General features: G+C 39.9%; 1 protein-coding gene across 3 annotated transcripts in view; it reads right to left on the reverse strand.

Moving 5' to 3' along the window:
- The window catches only part of LOC140211098 (FERM domain-containing protein 4B-like), a 342,398-nt gene that overhangs the window by 17,636 nt on the left and 308,819 nt on the right, over positions 1 to 15,943 (reverse strand). For all 3 annotated transcript variants that reach the window (XM_072280548.1, XM_072280549.1, XM_072280547.1), the window contains exons 12-14: positions 8,823 to 8,899; positions 2,872 to 3,010; positions 2,593 to 2,734 (exon numbers count right to left, since the gene is read on the reverse strand). In XM_072280548.1, coding sequence (XP_072136649.1) covers positions 2,593 to 2,734; positions 2,872 to 3,010; positions 8,823 to 8,899 — 358 coding nt within the window. The remainder of the gene's footprint in view (positions 1 to 2,592; positions 2,735 to 2,871; positions 3,011 to 8,822; positions 8,900 to 15,943) is intronic.

Genomic DNA, 15,943 nt, shown 5'->3' on the forward strand with positions numbered 1-15,943 from the left:
TTACTATATGTAATAAGGCTGTGTTCTTGTAGATTCAAAACAGCATAATGCAGAACCGCTCGAACAACAGATGTGCTCCCTTCAGGATTTGAAGGGGTCTTTGTGTGGTCAGTCAAAACGGAATGCAGAATCTGGCATGAGGGACATTGTTACTACTAACTTATAGGTATATCAGCTCCATGCAGTGTTTGGCAGTCTTTCATCACGCTCTTGGCACACGTGCCAATAAATAATACCTTGCAGATTACCAACTGCAGATTTTCATTTTAAAAATACCAGGAATCCTAGCCATTCTCAAATGGAAAGCAATTTAACACTACAGAGTTTTGTCAGAACGAACTTGATTTATAAAAAAAGCAATCAAATCCTCCTATTTTCAAACCTTAAAGATGAATCTCATTCTGCACAATATATGTACCTGTACACACTGCCTTAAAGCTTAAATTAATTGGATATTGAAAATGAAAACAAAATCAATTTAGATATAAAGAATTACAGTCTCTTGTGTTGTAAAGACTCCATTAACTGGAACTTGAAATCAATACATTGCATTATCATCAGAAGCTGTCTCCACCTATTGATTTTCACAGATGATTGAGCTTCTGTAAGGGCAAAGCTAGCAACAATGCTTAGGTTGAGCCGACCGTAACACAGACTCACTAGATATGACATATCGTCTCTAATAATATTTTAAGATTTCATGAGGCTAGTTTTGTTCTAATATATATATATATATATATATATTTGGCTACAAATATAAAACTATGCTACCCAACAGTCTGCAGGATTTAGAGGAATAAATTTGCAGAGATCGCAGACTGCTGCAATAAACAAAAGGTTGTGATACTAGGTGATTTTAATTTTCCATGTATTGACTGGGACTAGAGTTAGCCAAACGTGTTCAGGAAAATTTCCTTCGTCAGTACCTAGAGGTCCCAACGACAGAGTGTGGGATACTTGATCAGGGAAGGTGACAGAAATCTGCGTTGGGGAACACTGTGCATCTAGTAATAACCCCATTTGTTTCAAAGTAAATAGGGAAAAAGATAGATCAGATCTGCAGACTGAGATTCTAAATTGGAGGAAGGCCAACATTGATGGTTTCAGAAAGGATTTGGCAAGTGTGGATTAGGAAAGGCTGTTTTCTGGTAAAGGTCTACTTGGCAAGTGGGAGGCCTCCAAAACTGACATTTGAGAGTAAAAAGCTTGTATGTGCCTGGCAAAATAAAAGGCAAAGATAACAGGTGTAGGGAACCTTGATTTTCGAGAGATATTGAGGTCCTGGTTAAGAAAACAAAAGAGGTGCATAGCAGGTATAGGCAGGCAGGTACAAATGAGGTACTAATGGAGTACAAATAAGACAAGAGAACACTTAAGAAAGAAATCAGGAGGACTAAAAGGTGACACATGGTTTCCCTAACAGACAAGGTGAAGAAAAATCCAAAGGGATTCTTAGCGCTAGTAGATGGTTGCCGCTCTGACTGGAGGCCTGTGACTAGTGGAGTGCCGCAGGGTATCAGTGCTGGGTCTGTTGTCGTTTGTCATCTATATCAATGATCTGGATGATAATGTGGTTAACTGGACCAGTAAATCTGCAGATGACACAAAGGTTGGGGGTGTATTGGATGGTGAGGAGGTCTATCAAAATTTGCAGTGGAATCTGGACAAGTTGGAAAAATGTGCTGAAAAATGGCAGATGGAATTTAATGCAGACAAGTGCAACATGTTGCATTTCAGCAGGAACAACAATGGCAGGTCTTACACAGTGACTGTAGGACACTGAGGAGTGTTGTAGACAAAAGGATCTATGAGTAGAACTCGATAATTTATTGAAAGTGGTGTCACAGGTAGGTAGGGGCATAAGGAAAGCTTTTGGTACATTGGCCTTCATAAATCAGTGCACTATCGATAGGAGATGGGATGTTATGTTGAAGTCGTAGAAGGCCTAATTTGGAGTATTGTGTGCAGTTTTGGTCACCTACTACAGGAAAGATGCAAATAGGGTTAAAGAGTACAGAGAAAATTTACAAGAACGTTGCCGGGTCTGGACGACATGAGTTATAAGGAATGATTGAATAGGTTAGGACTTTATTCCTTGGAATGTAGCAGACTAAGGACATATTTGATAGAGGTATATGAAATTATGAGGTGTATAGATAAGGTAAATGCAAGTAGGCTTTTTTCACTAAGGTTGGGTGGAACTACAACTAGAGGTCGTGGGTTAAGGGTGAAAGTTGAAAAGTTTAAGGGGAACATGAGGGGACACTTTTTCCACTCAGAAGGTCGAGAGAGTGTCGAATGAGCTGCCAACACAAGCAGTGCACACAAGCTTGATTTCAACATTAAAAAGTTTGGATAGCTAAATAGATGGTGGCGGTATGGAAGGCTATGATCCCAGTGCAGATTGATGGGAGCAGGCAGTTTCAGTGATTTAGCATGCATTAGATGGGCTGAAGGGCCTGTTTCTGTGCTGTACCCTACACTATGACTCTATACCACATACATGTAAAAGCAGGTACTTCTAGAAAATTGTTAATGATTGCTGAAACACCTTTGATGGGATGTTGAGAACGTGCCTAGCAAATAGTTTACCTGAGGAGATTAGGCTGCCATTACTAGCTGTTATAATTGGATTTTTTCGATCCTCATTTGCCAGTTTAGAAGCTTTAGGTATTCCAGTGTCAGTCAAGTCCATTGCAATATCGCTGAGACTTCTTGCTGAAGGGATCTTTGCCTGTAGGAGGGAAAAGAAATATTAAAATGATCTCCTTAGAAGTCACAAGGAGGGGTGGGGTTAATGAATTATCAACAGAAATTAAATCTGCATATCAACATTTAAGTTACAACCCAATTGCCCCATCAACCACTGACCTTGCTTTGCTTCCTGTCCAGGTAGAATTGATGTTGACTTATTGCCATCACCCAAATGGATTTGATCAGTGAGGCACTTGCATACCATGTATTTACTACCAAACCCGTCTGCCCAAACGTTCTTCTTGATAATGGAACTCTGCAAAAACAGGAATCATTGCCATTTGCTTCCAAAAGTACAGATTTGCAGCATATATAACAAAATGAAATCACGGAGGAATATGACGTCCAACTTAATTTAAATACAAGGATATTGAACACTGCCAATGAACACAGACAGTTACTGTGCTACGACAGGATTATGTTCCTAGGAACTGGACCTAACCCCATATTCTTCATGCCAGAAATGAACCAAACAACGGGAGTTTGTGTGAGGATCACATAAAACAGCTCTGAGGGGAGAGTTGGCAAGCATAGGAAGAATGGCCAAAAGTCGTCCTCGCTAATTCGGTTCGGTTTGGTTTGACCCAGCCCCCAATTGTTGTGGCTCGAAACGATGGGAAGGAGTGGGGAGAGAATGCTCCATTATCAGCTAGCAGAAGATGCCTGCAGCAGTTGACAAATCCACCTCCAGCACAGTGGTTCAAATCACTAATTCCCGCCGTTTGTTGCACTTTCCTCAGCTGTATTCCTTCATACCTCTGTCATCCATGTACCCATCCAAACTTCTCTTAAATGTTGCAACTGAACTTGCATCTACGACCTCTACCAGCAGCTCATTCCACACTTTCACCACCCCCTGAGGGAAGTAGTTCTGGCACAGATTCCCCTTAAGTATTTCACCTTTCCCCCTTAACCTATGACCTCTAGCCCTAGTCTCACGCAACCTCCATAAAAAGCCTATATGCTATCTATACCCCTCAATTTTGTATACATAAGAGATCTTCCCTGATTTTCCTGCACTCCAGGAAATAAAGACCTATTCAACCTTTCACCATACTTGGGTTCTCAAGTCTTGGTAACATCTTTACAAATTTTCTCTGCATTCTTTCAAGCTTATTGACAACTTTCCTGTAGGCAAATGACCAGAACTGCACTCAAAACTTCAAATCATATCTTATTATAAATAATATCTTATTTAAATAAATGTACTCAATACCCTGAATTAGGAAGGCCAATGTGCCAAAATCTTTCTTTACGACTCTCCCTACCTGTGAAGCCATTATCAAGGAATTATGGATTTGTATTCCCAATCCCTTTGTTCTACCACACACCTCAGTACCCTACCACTCACAGCGCATGTCTGACACTGGTTTGTCCTCCTTAAGTATAACACCTCACACTTGACTGCATTAAGTTCTATCTGCCACTTTTCAGTCCATTTTTCCCAGCTGGTCCAGATCACTTTTACAAGCTTTGATAACCTTCCTTGCTGTCCACCATGTTCCCAAACATGGTGCCACCTGCACATTTGCTGATCAGTTTATCTAAATCATTTAAGGAGATGATACACAACTGACTCGCCACCAATCCCTGCAACTAGGGAAGTTTGACTGGTTTCAAATATTGTTTAACAATTCCCTGGAAAACTTTTATGTTATAAGTCATCTCATTCTTAAGGGTGTCACGGTAGCATAGCAGTTAATGCAATCACTTTACAGTGCCAGGAACCACCTTTCCAGTGGCTGTCTGTAAGAAATATGTACATTCTCCCTGTGACTATATGGTTTCTGAGGGGTGGGGGTTGGGGGGTTTCTCTGCCACAAACACCAGTGACACTCCTTTTCTTTCATCCACTGCCACAGAAATTCTAGATTAATTTCTGTCAGTTAACATCAAGAAATTATTAGGAACAATATGATCAATTGCAAAATATTTGAATTACCAATAGATCAAGCAGTAAATAAGAAAAAATATGTTCATTTCAACAGCTAACTCTCCCTTCGGTTATTTTTTCCCTCCTCCAGGCCCACAGATAGTGGTTGAGTAATCACACTTTCCTTAATTTTATTGTTTTCTTCAGGAGTTTAGTTTAAATTGGCCAGAAGCCAGTGCATGGAAGCATTTGTTACGATGCTTTTCCCCCAAAATAACTCTGGCAGAAAAGACGGAATGCAGAAAATAGATTGCATCTGCTTGGCTACCATACAATCTGAGGTAATCTACAACAAAACTTTTAACTGTGTGTTGTTTACTAGATGAACATGTTGCTGACAAGGCGGCTGTGTCGTGTTCATCACAATTGCCCCTTGGCCACATCAGAGGGCAGTTAAGAACCTTAATTCATTGGAGATAATTCAGGACAGCAGAGTGGAATACAGGTGTCCTTCATTCTGAATTTTAAAAATGTTCCTCTGAGGGAATACAAGTGGCATATATTCCTTAAAGTTGCAATCCAAAGTTTCTCTGTGGGTTTTGAGTCACACACAGTCTGGGCTGGTTATCGAAAGGTTTAGAACATCACTGAATCAGATAAGTTCTTAGGACAAGATCGGTGTTTCATGAGCACTATCAGAATTGAACTTTTGACTCCAGAAAAATAGCCCTGCCCTCTGGAAACTTAGCTGCATAAATGACCACAATGAATATTGAAGCAGTGCTGCAGAAGGTCTTCTGGGCTACAAATGCTTGAGTTTAGACAGCTGGGTTTCCATGGAGAAACAGCTGAATAAAGGGAGAGAAATCCAGTGGGCAGGACAGAGGCAGCTGAAGTACAATTTGCGCAGGATAAATCAGGTGATCAGGGACAAGTGGATGAACTTGAAGATAGAAAGCAATGCTGCAACAGAATGCTAATTCCGAGGACTCAAGAGGACAAAAAGCAAATGTCAGACAATAGAGAGAGGTGATTGTGAATTTGTTTTATTTACTTAGAGGTATGACATGGTAACAGACCCTTTGCCTCAACGAGCTCGTGCTGCCCATGTGACCAATTAAGCTACCAACCCGGACATCTTTGGAAAGTGAGGGGACACTGGAGCACCCAGAGAAAATCCATGCGATCACAGGGCGAATGTTAAAAAAAACTCCTGACAGATAGCAATGGGAATTGAACGTAGGTCGCTGGTGCTGTGAAAGCGTTACACCATCTGTTATACTACCATGCTGCCAAAAACCACACTTGCTTTGGAGGCTAACGCTCGCTTTGGCAATTCTCCACCGTGTGCCTTGCACTGACTGATTGCACCACTAGAGCTCGACAAAAGGAGAACCTGATTCAGGAGACAAAGCTTTAGCTTATAAAAGGCAAGACCCGACAAAGCTGACATGCAAGTATAGCCACTATAGAACAATTTAAATTGAAAACTTCCAAAAATGACGAAAACTTCGGTGACAGATTGGATTTGGAAAGTAGGCAAACTAGCTTGGAAAGGGAATTCTAGGGAGTAGGAACTCTTCTGTCCAAAAGAGAAAAATAACAAACACAAGAGATTCTACACAGCAACACACACAAAATGCTGGAGGAACTCAGCAGGTCAAGCAGCATCTATGGAGAGGAATAAAGAGTCAACGTTTTGGGAAAAGACCCCTCATCAGAGAAAATAACATCGATAAGGTACCTTCAACAATTTCAACATGTCCAAAGATACTTTCAAACCGAGAGAGTCACGGACATTACACTGGAAACATGGTCACCAAATCAGGCACAGCAAGGTTCAAACCAAAAGCTATCAAACTAGTTACAGATATTGGTAGAAGAATAGATATCACTTTCCTGAAAGTGCAAACTTGTTTTACATCCACCTAATGGACAGTGATGTCATTTGGAACAGAGACATGACAGTACTGGAATCAACTGTTCAACCAACCCAGTCCGTACCACTCTCTGAAGGCCTGTTCTGTCAGTCCCATTCCCTTGCAAATTTATTTTCCTCACGCATATTTAATTTCCTTTTGAAATCAGTGATTATCTCCTACTTTGTGTCCTTAATCATTGTAACATCAGTTAATACGAACATTTCTTTGCTGACCTTATCTCCTCTCAACTTTCTTCATGACACCTTCTCCAATTACTCTTCTACAGTACTGTGCAAAAGTCTTAAGCTCATATGTAGGGCTGGGGTGCCCAAGACTTTTGGATAATACTGTACTCATCAACGTGGAGCAGAGAGCGAGTTCGTAAATCTGGCTAGAGCAGAGGAAGTTAGGAATGGCGACGGTGGAGCACCACGGGAGGGGTGTGGGACTAGTGGCACAGAAAACGTGCCTGGGGTGGGGAGGTGGCGTGGGTGTAGACACACCCAGCCCTGAGACACCAAGCAAGGTCATTCGATTCCAAACAACTGGCTTATCGATCATTACAGAACATCCGTCTCTCTGGTGCTTCCCTCTCCCTTCCCCCTTTTTCCCCAACCATGATTCCCCTCTGCCTGCCCCCTTCCCACTCTCAGTCCACTATAAAGACCCATATCAGAATCAGGTCTATCATACAGGTCATGAAATTTGTTCTTTTTTGCGGCAGTACAGAGGAATACATAAAATTTCTAAAGTACTGTGCATAATACCCTAACTAGATACATGTGCCTAAGTACCATAGCTAACAAAAACCCTTGTGCCTTTTCTTCATCTCATCTGAAAAAAATCACCTTGAACACCACAGCATTTTTCTGGTGGTGGGTTAAGGAGAAGCACCCAGAGAGACAAGAGGAGCAGAACGTGTTGGAAGTGGCACACTGATAAACACCAGGGGATGAGACCATGCAAGCATTAAAGATAAGCACAAGCATTATTAACTTTAACACATTTCGAACAGGAAGCCAACAATGGCTAGCAATGATGGATAGCTATAACAGGTGCAACTATTAATATAGTAAAAATGAAATAAATACAAAATATAAAAGTTGGAGGGAGGAAAGGATGGAGTTGAGTCAATAAAAGCAACTGCTGTTTGTCTATGACTGTGTGACTATGCACAGTGCAAACACCAACTATAAGTTTGCTGGGATCACAAGCGTTGATGGCAGAATCTCGAGATGGTGATAAGGAGGCGTACAGGAATGAGGTAGGTCAGCTGGTTGAGTGGTGTTGCAGCAACAATATCCTTGCACTTAGCATCACTAAGACCAAGGAATTGATTGTGGGCTTCAGTAAGGGGAGGTTGAAGGAACACATACCAGTTGTCATCGAGGGATTAGCAGTGGAAAGGGCGAGTAGCTTCAAGCTTCCAGGTGCCAACATCACTGAAGATTGATACTGAACCCAACATGTTGATGCAATTACAAAGAAGGCCCACCGGTGGCTATACTTCATTAGGAGTTTGAGGGGATCTGGTATGTCAACAAAGATTCTAGCAAATTTCTAGAGGTGCACCATGGATAACATTCTAACTGGTTGTCTCACCGTGGGGGGGGCGGGGGGGCACCGCAGAGGAACAGAAAAAGCTGCACAGGATTGTAAACTTAGCTAGCTCCATCATAGGCATCAGCCTCCCCATATCGAGGAAATGCTTCAAAAAAGATGGCATCCATCATTACAGACTCTGACCACCCAGGACATTCCCTCTTCTCATTACTACCAGAGAGGTGGTACAGGAGCCTGAAGGCACAAATTCAATGTTTCAGGAACAGCTTCTTCCCCTCTGAACAGACAATGAACCATGAACACCATCTCACTATTTTTGCCTTCTTTTTGCACTACTTGATTAATTTTTTAAATAATATATTTCATATTTCTTGTGGTTTATAGTATATTTTATGCATTGCACTGCAAGGTTGCTGCAAACAACTAACTTCCTGACGTATGCCAGTGATAATAAACCTGATTCTGATTCCCAAGGGCAGACCAATGGACTGAATTCAAATTTTAGGCGTATAATTAAAATTAATTCTTGGAAGTTTTGAAAAATTGCCTTTTAAAGAATTATTCGTAATTGCTTCAGCATCACATTTAGTTTCTATAAGGATATTTGTAACAAAACTTACAATTAAAAGGCTGCAACACTTCAATGAATGAGATATGTTCATGAACAAAAACAAATTTTAAGTGTGATGGCAAACAAGGAACCTCTTTACCTGCGGGGATCGTGAACTTCAACTGCAAATTTCTTTTCACGAAAATACAAATTTTCAAGTTGTTTCCACTGGAAAATCTACCAAAAAAAAACAACAGAAAGCTTGAGTATAAAATGCAAAACTGATGTGATAACTGCATTAAATGAATGACAACCACCCTAGAATGCCAAGAGTGGCAGCAATGATATTGATGTGTAGGAATACAACACAACAGGACAGAAAGAACTGAATATGAAGGTAAAAGTATGAAAAGTCATTGAATAGTTTATTCTTAAAAAATAATTTGTATTATGAATAATGTTTATTTTGTTAAAAAACAAATTGAAGGACTGGAAGTCTATAAGCAGAACCAATCAATAAAACAACGCTCCATTCAATAAATTATCCGTGTTGCTATAGAGCAAATACAATAACTTCCTTGTATCAATTACCACCACCTTCCTTCATAATATGCTCCATTGTTGTTAACACACTCTGCCAACTAACTTTTTCAGCTGTCTGATAACCATTTAAAATCAATACCTGTAGTATGCCATTCACCATCTACCTTAGCTGCCTTAGGAAATAATCACTTTACAAAGTCTTCCATTGGTAATTGCAAGCAAACATTCGGGAATCCTTTGGAAGGAGAAGTCAGTGCCAACTTTTTACATTTTAAAGCCCTGGATGTGCTAACTCCTCAGTACTTTCTGATACACACAGTTACGACCAACTAAAGATTGAACTAAAAACATAAAAGAATTTATCCTCACCATTGACACTTACACTGATTGACACTTGCTCACCAGTTTGTCAGTTCATAAAAGATTAAGTTTTACACATACTTATACATATAGTTCTTTTCAGAAAGGTCCCAAGAATTGCTGTGTGTTTAAAATCCCAGTGATCTTCCTTGTACGTATTACATCAGTAACCTGGTTTCAGCTTCTCTCGACTGAGTCTGAATCATTTGTATGTTTACTCCTCCCACTATTTCAGCATGTCAACTCTGTCATTAATAAAGTCCCTCCCAGCAGCCAATCGCTTCCATCCGCCTACAATGGGAACGCAGGAAAGAATTTCACCTGAGATTTCTGTTCTTGAGGAAGCCGTATTCGATGTCAAAAGTTGCTTGCTACGTCAGTTGCAACACTGTGAGAACATGATCAACATTGCAACATACTGGCAGAATTCTCACCAGCCCACACTGGAATTCCTTTCCTTGTTGAATGCTTGCAGTCAAAAAATTCTTACTTGAGGCACTATCAAGGAGGCATCAGCTGAAGTCAGCTGTCTGTAACTAAGACTCTTGCCAAACTGGTTCTACAGGATGCTGAACAGAACACCAGTTTAATTATTACTTGCTTCAGTAACTCTGCAGCTAAACAGATATCATAATTCTCTGTTGAAAGTGCCAAGACCCGTAGGTTTCATTGATACTAGAAAAACTGCTGTGAAATTTTTTTTATGTATTCATTTTTCAGGTATGGATGTTGCCAGCAAAGCAGTACTTAACACCCACTACTTAATTATTTAGTGAGTGACTTGCTGGGCCATTTCAAAATCAAACACGTTGATTGACACACTGTTCTGCATCTGCAAATCACGAAGTTTAGATTGGATAAAATCTATGGATTTCCTCCTCTGAAGCATATCCCCCCCCCCCAAAATTCATAGTTTTGTAGTCATTATTGTTTTTTTTAAATGGCAGATTATTAATCTGAATTTAAATTCCACAGATGTCATGATGAAACTTTAATGGCTTTATATCTTTAATGCAGTCTTCTGGTAAATTAAGGTATTTAGCATTATGAGAAATAAATTGCTCCAATTTAGGACGCATTTGAAACTCAAAATACAGTTTAAATAACATAACATGTCATCATTCTATATAACATAACACCATTTTAGTGTAATCTGACGTATGATCTAATCTTTGCAAAAACACGTGTCTCAAAAAAAAAATCACTATTTTCCTAATATGGAAATGCCTTCGCAACTTAAAGCTGCATTAACCACATTTCCCTATTTTAAGCCAGCTTTGGCATGGATATACATCTCTGGCCAGTTTAAAAGTCAGAAGTATAATTTCATTGACTGGGACTAGAGCAAGATATTGAGCTGAGACCTTTCATTTGAACTGGCAGTGCTGTATGTGATTTATGCACAGTTTTGGACCTTGGTCCCCAAAGAACGTTGTTTCACTTAGCTGTATTTATGTGACCGGCTGATTGACTTGCTGAGTTCCACCAGCTTTTTGTGTGTCTAGTGAAGATTTTCAGCAAGTGCAGAATCTTGTGCCTGTAGTTCCTTAGATTAGTGCATTTTTAAAAGGATAATTGTCTCTGCGATCTCTGCACTAGTTTTGTTTTAAATGACATTAAAATGATTAAAAAGTCAGAACTAATTTTCTTAATTACATCTAAATGAGCTCAGGATTAAGATTTTGCTTGCAGTGTGGTCAAGTTTATTATTTAATATGTAGGTTAATTTTTAATTAATGAAGTGGAAACATTTTATAATTAAACTACTAGGATAAGTATAATTGTTAAGACAGTGTGTCAGGTAACATTGCTGGAATAATGGAACATTAAATGAATACAGGCATTATTATGTTTAATGTATTAATGGCTAGATTAGTAAAACTAGTTGACACACAAACAGCATCATTGTATAACACAATACTGTATGGATCCCCTAGTGAAAACTCTTAACCAAAACATGTAGAACAGTGAGTCAAGTGCTGAAGTTAGTTCTCTCATGCAGTACGCCCTTGACCGTAACTGGTCTCCAGCCTGCAAAACCAGTACAAAACTGGATTTTATGAGTCCATAGTAAAAGAAAAATCAGCAAGCCCAACTACCCAAGAATAAATCCATTTGACTGAAATTTATTGTTGAAGAATTTCAGAACAGATGTTCACTCAATCCTTTACTAACACATTCACAATGTAACGCAGTAACTTTTAAATACACAAACAATTACACTAACATTAAAGGAATCCATTGAGTTTCAATACTTTTAGATTGTACACCATTTGGTGATTAAAAGAAATTTAAATTTACCTGAATTTTAAAATACACAAGTAATAGAATAACACTGCACACATCTCACAACAATCAGTGCAATATGAAGAGTTAGCCTTAGTTCAGTGGTATCACATTAGAAACCAGAGTACAAGATTGGGGCCTGAAGCTTCAATGAACGGTTGGAAATGCTGTTTGCCATATGATATGTTAATGTCCCAACCTTTTTTAAAAAAAAGTGGAGGGAAAAGATCTCACTAGACATTTGAAGAGCAGGGCATTCTCCTGGTGCCCTAATAAAATCTGCCTTTTGAGATGAACATGGAAGATCTCCTTAGGACTGTTTTAAGATCCATACTGACCTCCCCTTTAGGGCGATATCTAAAATAAAGTATTTGAACATTTATCTAATTTCTGTCTATTTGACCTAATCACATGCAAACCAGTTATACAATTCCAACCACACATCAGGAATGTTTGGCCCTTAGCAATCCTATTCACATCTCCTCACAATACAGGAGGCCTTTCACCCATCAAGTCAACGTCAGCGCTTTGAACACTGCCACTCCCTCACTTATTTCCCCAATAGCCTACTTTCTCTCACTTTCCCATCAATTGCCTCTTAATTTTCTTGCCACCTGCCTACATGGAAGGCAATTTACAGCGCTAATTACCCGATCAGCACACTTTTGGATTGTTTTAGCTTTGGGTTGTGAGAAGAAACCCTGTGGTCTAAAGGGAGAACGTGCAAACTCCACATGGTCAGGACCCTAGGTGGCTTACTAGTGTTATGCATTATCAGTTGCTTCTGGTTAATTGGGACATCAGGTCCAGTACACTTAAGGCCAATTAAGTGACTGCCCCAAATAGCCCAAAATTTCATGAAAATAGTTACAAGGATTAAAAAAATAAGACAAACTATCTTTTAACTGAATAACAAATTATAATTAAATACAGAACAAATTATAACACTATGAACACTGCTACATTGTAAAACTATTCTGAATAGCTATTAACAGATGAATTCATCCAGTGCACACTGCCATTTTCTTTTGAGTGACTGTAAACAAACAAAATCAGTGCAAACACCTGGACCTGCAGATACTGGACTGTCTTCATACAACACATTCGATGATTGCATCCTCCAAATCTTCATTTTCACTGTAACATTCAAGATGTCAATATCTTCAAATTCTTCATAGTCTATGTCAATATCTTCAAATTCTTCATAGTTCTTAACTTGAAGTAGTGAAATGATTTAATTTTTAGTGGTGGCTGTTTCTGGCATCTCCAGGCCTGAATGCTTGAACCCGCAGAGAGCAAACCAGCTCTGAATTGCCTTGCCGCTTATGTCTCACCAACTATCAGTAACAAAAATCACCTTTTTTTTAAAAAAAACACAAACATGCAACTGGTGCTATTTAAAAACTGTTTGCTGCAAACATAGCACAGTGTCTAATGGCCACACAAATGCATGTGACTAATGTTAGTCAGAAACTCCTGTCCCAATTAAGTGGCAAAGTGTCCAAATAAACAAAGGAAATCCTGGCAATTTTCTCGATTAGTCTTTGTTCTTTAGGAGTTGTCCCAACTAAGTGGCTGTGCCGATTAACCGATGTCCCAATGAACTGTTATCCACTATATGCTCTTATCTCACGTATGAATTGAAATACTTTGAAAACAGTTATTTATAATGTTTTGTATTCAGAGCAGGGTTGATAATTGCCCCAGTCTGTGACGATAGCCAGTATATAAGCTGACTGTTCCAAATGAAATAATTTTCTCTCATCTAATCATTTGACCTGCAAATCTCAATACTTGGGCCAGATGGGAATGGAATGACTCACCTGAGGTTTACAATAATCAGTGCTCTGCTGCATGTGTGATCTGTAAAATAAATTGAAACAATTTTCCCAGGAATACTTCTAGTAGAATATTCTGGGAAATGCTGAAATGGTTTCTTTATAACCAGTCCTGTCCACAAAATACTGTGACAGAAGGCTAGGCCACACCCCTGACCGAGTTGCCCCTCAAATACAGTAACTCAAGAGTTGCTCCAACGGGTGAGGGCTGAGAATGATGGCAGAGAGGGGAAGGGAGGAGGGAAAAAGAAACCAAGGATTCTACAGATGCTGGAAGTCTTGAGCAACAATCACAAAATGATGGAAGAGCTCAGGTCAGGCAGCATTTATGGAAGGAAATAAACTGCTGTTGTTTTGGGCTGAGACCCTTCATCAGAAATGGAAAGGAAGGGACAGAAGCTGGGAAAAAGAGCGTGGCATAGTGGAATGCAAATGTAGTTTAAGAGTTGTACGTGTGATATGACTCTTGATACACCATTGTCCTAGATATTATCATCAGTTTAGTCCACACAGATCCTGCTTAAACTGCTCTAGCAGCTTGGTTGTTGCTGTTGGTTTTGTGTAAGTAACTTTTAACAAAAGATAGCTCTTTCCTTCCCAAACAGTGACCATTAAGAGTACAGTGACATTGAAAATATTGCTGCTACTGGGAGCAGTAGCATTGAAATATAAATACTCTCTGTGAAGTAGTAGTGATGGCAAGCAGTGAATATGGTGGGTATGTTAATGGTCTCAAGAAATATGACATGGTTCAGCCATTTGCCTGTTCTTGGAATGAGAACCTGCTGGTTTCCAACAGCAAACAATATTGAGTTGCTGGAAGAGGCTACATAACAAAGGAATGTGGTCTGACACGAAAAGGGCACTGTATGTTTGCTGGGATTTGAGATGTTGGTGAATTTACAGGTGCCATAAACCACGGAAACGGTCTCTTATGAGGACAGTGTAAAAGCCCTAAAGGGACATTTTAACCCAGTACCTTGAGAAATTCTATGGCACTTACAAGGTTAGCACATTTAGCCAGCGACCACGGGAAACAATTGGTTAATATGTATACAAGGCTAATGATACTGAATGAAGGATGACGCTTTCAAATTCTTAAGATTAGGTCTTTGATGTGCTGGATCCAACATTTGAAGGAACGGACAGAATAGCTATCAGCAGAAGTTGGCACTGAAATTTGTTTAAGTTCTGTGGTGCAGGGTAGGGAACCCCTCCTTTGCAGGCAAGTTACGTGGACTCCAGAAGTGTATTTAGCAGGAATCCTGTAAGTTACACATGGACCCAAAGCAAGATGAGGAATGTGGGTGTAAAAGGACGGGCTTTGTCAGGGATGATTGGAATAGTTTACAAATACTCACACTGACGACTCAAGGTGATTCATGAAAGCAGCAGGGTGGAAAAAAAAAATCAGGTGACAAAAAGGTAGCTAACTAACAAGGACGGCTTGGGGACATATCAAATTTAACAAGTCCAAGTTCATGTTTAATTGCCATTGAACCACATATGAATAACCATGAATATAGCCAAATATAACAGGTCAGTGCAAAACACAGTACCAACAATCATACACTGCACAGATCACACAGAATGTACAAGACAGCAGCCAAATACAGCCGCAGGAAAAATAAATATAGTCCAAGTCCCAGAGTTCATGAATGTTGCAGCAGTTTGCAGTTGAACACAATACATCTTGTCTTCTGCTAAGTGAACACTGGAAGGCAGCACCAACTGCAGCATGCAGACTGTGCCACACCACCTCTGGCACTCTGGTGGAGCACTCCAACTCAGGTACCTCTCTTTTTGACTGCTGTAAACAGGCGACACCACGGCTTGAGGGCTAGTCGTTGCTACGACCGAGGCCACGCTGCTCCCCCAGCACCTGCCCCTAATATTTGCCAATAAACCAGTGTTCCAACTTGCAGCATTCCATATTAACAATGTGCAGCAGCGTCTTATAATCACAAGAAAAGCAACTAAGACCATCACTCGCTGTTAGACTTCACACAACCTTTGTGCACTGATGCGCCCAGCTCTTTCAGTTTGTCCGCCAATGACCAACTTGCTAATGGGGCAGGCCTGCAATACTTTAAGTTTTTAAACGTACAGCAGGGCCTTTTACATTTTGAAATACATTCAAAAAAGGCTATAGCACCTTTTGTTGGCCCCATAAAAGCCGCTGCGTCTAAGCATGCCACCATCTTATCAGAAGTAAGAACAAGACACTGCAATCATCAGCTGATGTGAACTCCTC

Source organism: Mobula birostris, chromosome 16 (genome assembly GCF_030028105.1).
Source record: "Mobula birostris isolate sMobBir1 chromosome 16, sMobBir1.hap1, whole genome shotgun sequence".
Lineage (NCBI taxonomy): Eukaryota > Metazoa > Chordata > Chondrichthyes > Myliobatiformes > Myliobatidae > Mobula > Mobula birostris.